The 2,892-nt window shown below is 32.9% G+C and overlaps 1 protein-coding gene across 1 annotated transcript; it reads right to left on the bottom strand.

Annotated features, from left to right (window-relative positions):
- Positions 1 to 357: 357 nt before the first annotated feature.
- On the bottom strand, positions 358 to 1,378 carry LOC141663542 (F-box protein CPR1-like). Its single transcript, XM_074469311.1, has one exon. It carries the CDS (start codon positions 1,351 to 1,353, stop codon positions 436 to 438), a length of 918 nt encoding a protein of 305 aa, XP_074325412.1. The 5' UTR covers positions 1,354 to 1,378; the 3' UTR covers positions 358 to 435.
- Between the last annotated feature and the right edge of the window lie 1,514 nt (positions 1,379 to 2,892).

Raw genomic sequence — 2,892 nt, 5'->3', positions numbered from 1 at the left:
GAGCACACTGGGTATGCTCGTCAAGACCCATGAAAAGATAATGAAAAAACAACAAATTTTAAGATACTTGAGACCTCAGTAATACTACTTTTAAGTTTTAAGTATATTTATCACTATAAATTCTGAAGGAAAAAAATTTAAGTAAGTTTAAATTAAAATTTAAATTGCAGTTGGACTAGCACAATTGTATAGAATATTTTATGACTATTAATGATATTCTGTTGTAGCACAACCGCGGGTTGTGCAGGTTATATTAAAGTATTATGAAATAATACTTTAAATATTGAAAAATATGAAAAAAGTAATGTATAGAATGAAGTACCGGTGTAATGGTCCACTTTTTCTGACCAATTATATTGTTCAGAAACTTAAATAAAAGTATGGTTTTAGTTCACCAAGTACAGTTATAATAAAGGGGCTACATTCAGCCATTAGTTAATGGCCTTGTTGTTCAAACCCGTTGACGAAAACAAGACTCTCAGTGTACTTGATAGGCGCCCACATTGCTCTTTGAGATCTTTGAAGATCACACTTCTTGGTCTCTCTCGTTTTATAGTCATAAAAATAGAGGCCTCTCTCACCAACAAAGCGAACTATAAACTCCCTTGTACCCAGATAATGATAAACTCTTTCTATCTTCACATCTAAATCGAATAATTTTGTCCATGACTCTTTGCCACAAACGTCATTCAACACAAATAGACTACGAGCTGATCCATCACGAGATTTAATAGCCATAGTAACATGACCTTCAAAATCCAAAACATTTGACAAGGCAATGCTGGGAAACGTGTATAGTCGGAACACCTCCTTATGCAAATCAAACGCCAGTATTTTATCACCACTTTCCAAATACAAAATTCCAGGTTTAACATGGACAAATTTTGAAGGGAACGTATATAGTAGTGTTTTAGGAACTTGAATCTCTTTCCACGAATTAGCTTTTAAAGAATACAGCTCGGCTTCTACTCCTCGAGGATATTGAAAGCCAATCCTAAGAAGCTTGTAGTCATTGGAAATAGAATCGAAACCTAAGCCTAGGAAGACATGCAAACCTGACAAATTTTTGTTAGGAGCAGGAAGCATCTTAAACTGTTTAGTTGACGGATTCCATAGATATATAACATTGCACTCACGATCATTGGATAAACAAACAAGACCGTCACAAGAATATATAAACTCAATGTCAGTGATAGTAGGTGGCAGGTAAAGCCTATATGAATCTTGAGGAGTATAATGGAAATCAATGTATTTATTCTTACTCTCCCTATCTGGTATGTAGTTAAGTAAAAAGGCTCGTTTTTTGTGCGAATTGGCGAGGTGAGTTCGGATAAATCGAGTGGAAGAAATCATGAATCTCCACGATTTACAAACTGATTTGAACAGCATAAGTTTTTTAATGGGTAGCCATAGAAGTATCATGAAGATTAGGTCCTCAGATAAATAGTTGTTACACCTCCTCTCTATAGCCATTGATCACAAAGGTTGAAGAAAGTCAAAATAACAAATTGATTTTTTGGTCCGTCATTCAAAGAATTTATAGGATTTACCAGAGAGATTGAATTGGAATCGATTTATTGTTCATGTTGGATTAGGATTTTTAATAGTATTTTAAACAATTTTTAATATTTTATCGAATTTGATTAAGATATAGATTATATTTGGAAAAAAAATACTTCCTTTTGATCTGATACAAGGCCTTAATTGTTTATATTTTAGCTAGTCTTTTCACTCATATCTAAAGGATAAAGAAAAATAATATCCATGTGTTCACTGGCTCAATCATAACAAACAAAAACATAGCAGGGTGAAGATTTTTCGTATGAAATTAATTGTTTTTTTTTGTATTGTATCACAAAAATAATCCAACTACGAGATTCAGTTGAGACACTCCGACTATTCAAAATTGCATTTATGATATGTGGAAGAGTAATACAGTGTACTAGAATAAAGAGGAAGTATCAATAAAATTAGAGAGCATCAAGTAAATTTTTCATAGGTCATCCTTGTAAGCATTTGGAGTTTTAAAAACTTGATAAGGGCCTAAAAACTTGATTATTATAGGACTGGAACCTAAGGTATATCTCATGCGAACAGCTACTGATGGTAAACATTGCGTGCCGCACAACTGCTGTCAAACCAAAGTTTGAACTCCTTTATCAGGATTCAGGAGACAAATGATAAACAAATCCAGTAATCATGAATAAAACTAATGGAGTAATGGCTTTTACCACCAAGAACTTTGCAGCATTAAATACGAAATCAAACTAAATGATAAAAAGTCCTGAAACGAGTGGAATTACCTTCAACAAAAGTGAGCATATCGAGGATCCCATTTCCTGCATTACATCAAGTGCCGAACTAACAGCTTCTTTCATACATTTGTGCTTCAATAAAGAACAAGAGTATTTGATATGAGAGGAAGGCTCCGTAGGATCATATATTTAACAAATTACTATTAATCGAAAACAATCGAAACTAAATCTAAAGAAAGAAAGTATATGCATTGACCAAAAAGTGGCCGTAGAGTCTCTATGGAATAGAAACTTAGAGAAACCTTTGTGTAAGCTTCCCAAAAACGGCTATAGTTTTATTGTTAGTCAATCTCGTCACATGTATTTTGACCATCTCCTAAATTTATAATTTATATTTAAAATAATATATAGTTACAACAACTATGCACAAAAAATAAAATTGAAACTAATTCACGTATCAAGAACAAAAACGCCTAGCCACTAAATTAAAAAGCCCATAAAGATATTTATGCTCTGAACCCTTGGTGCCCATGTTTTGTACAAAGCTATATGAGGGTACTGAGAAACCAATTAAACAAAATTAAAAATTTTAATGAGAAAAATGCAAAAGTCATCTCTTGTGCAACTCATTCCAGAG

This window comes from Apium graveolens, chromosome 6 (assembly GCF_009905375.1).
Source record: "Apium graveolens cultivar Ventura chromosome 6, ASM990537v1, whole genome shotgun sequence".
Classification (NCBI taxonomy): domain Eukaryota; kingdom Viridiplantae; phylum Streptophyta; class Magnoliopsida; order Apiales; family Apiaceae; genus Apium; species Apium graveolens.
The sequence above is the reverse complement of the archived record's forward strand: the minus strand, read 5'-3'. Positions and strand labels throughout refer to the sequence as shown.

Excerpts from the sequence above, each read along its gene's own strand:
- LOC141663542 (XM_074469311.1), bottom strand. The coding sequence starts at position 1,353 with ATGATTTCTTCCACTCGATTTATCCGAACTCACCTCGCCAATTCGCAC.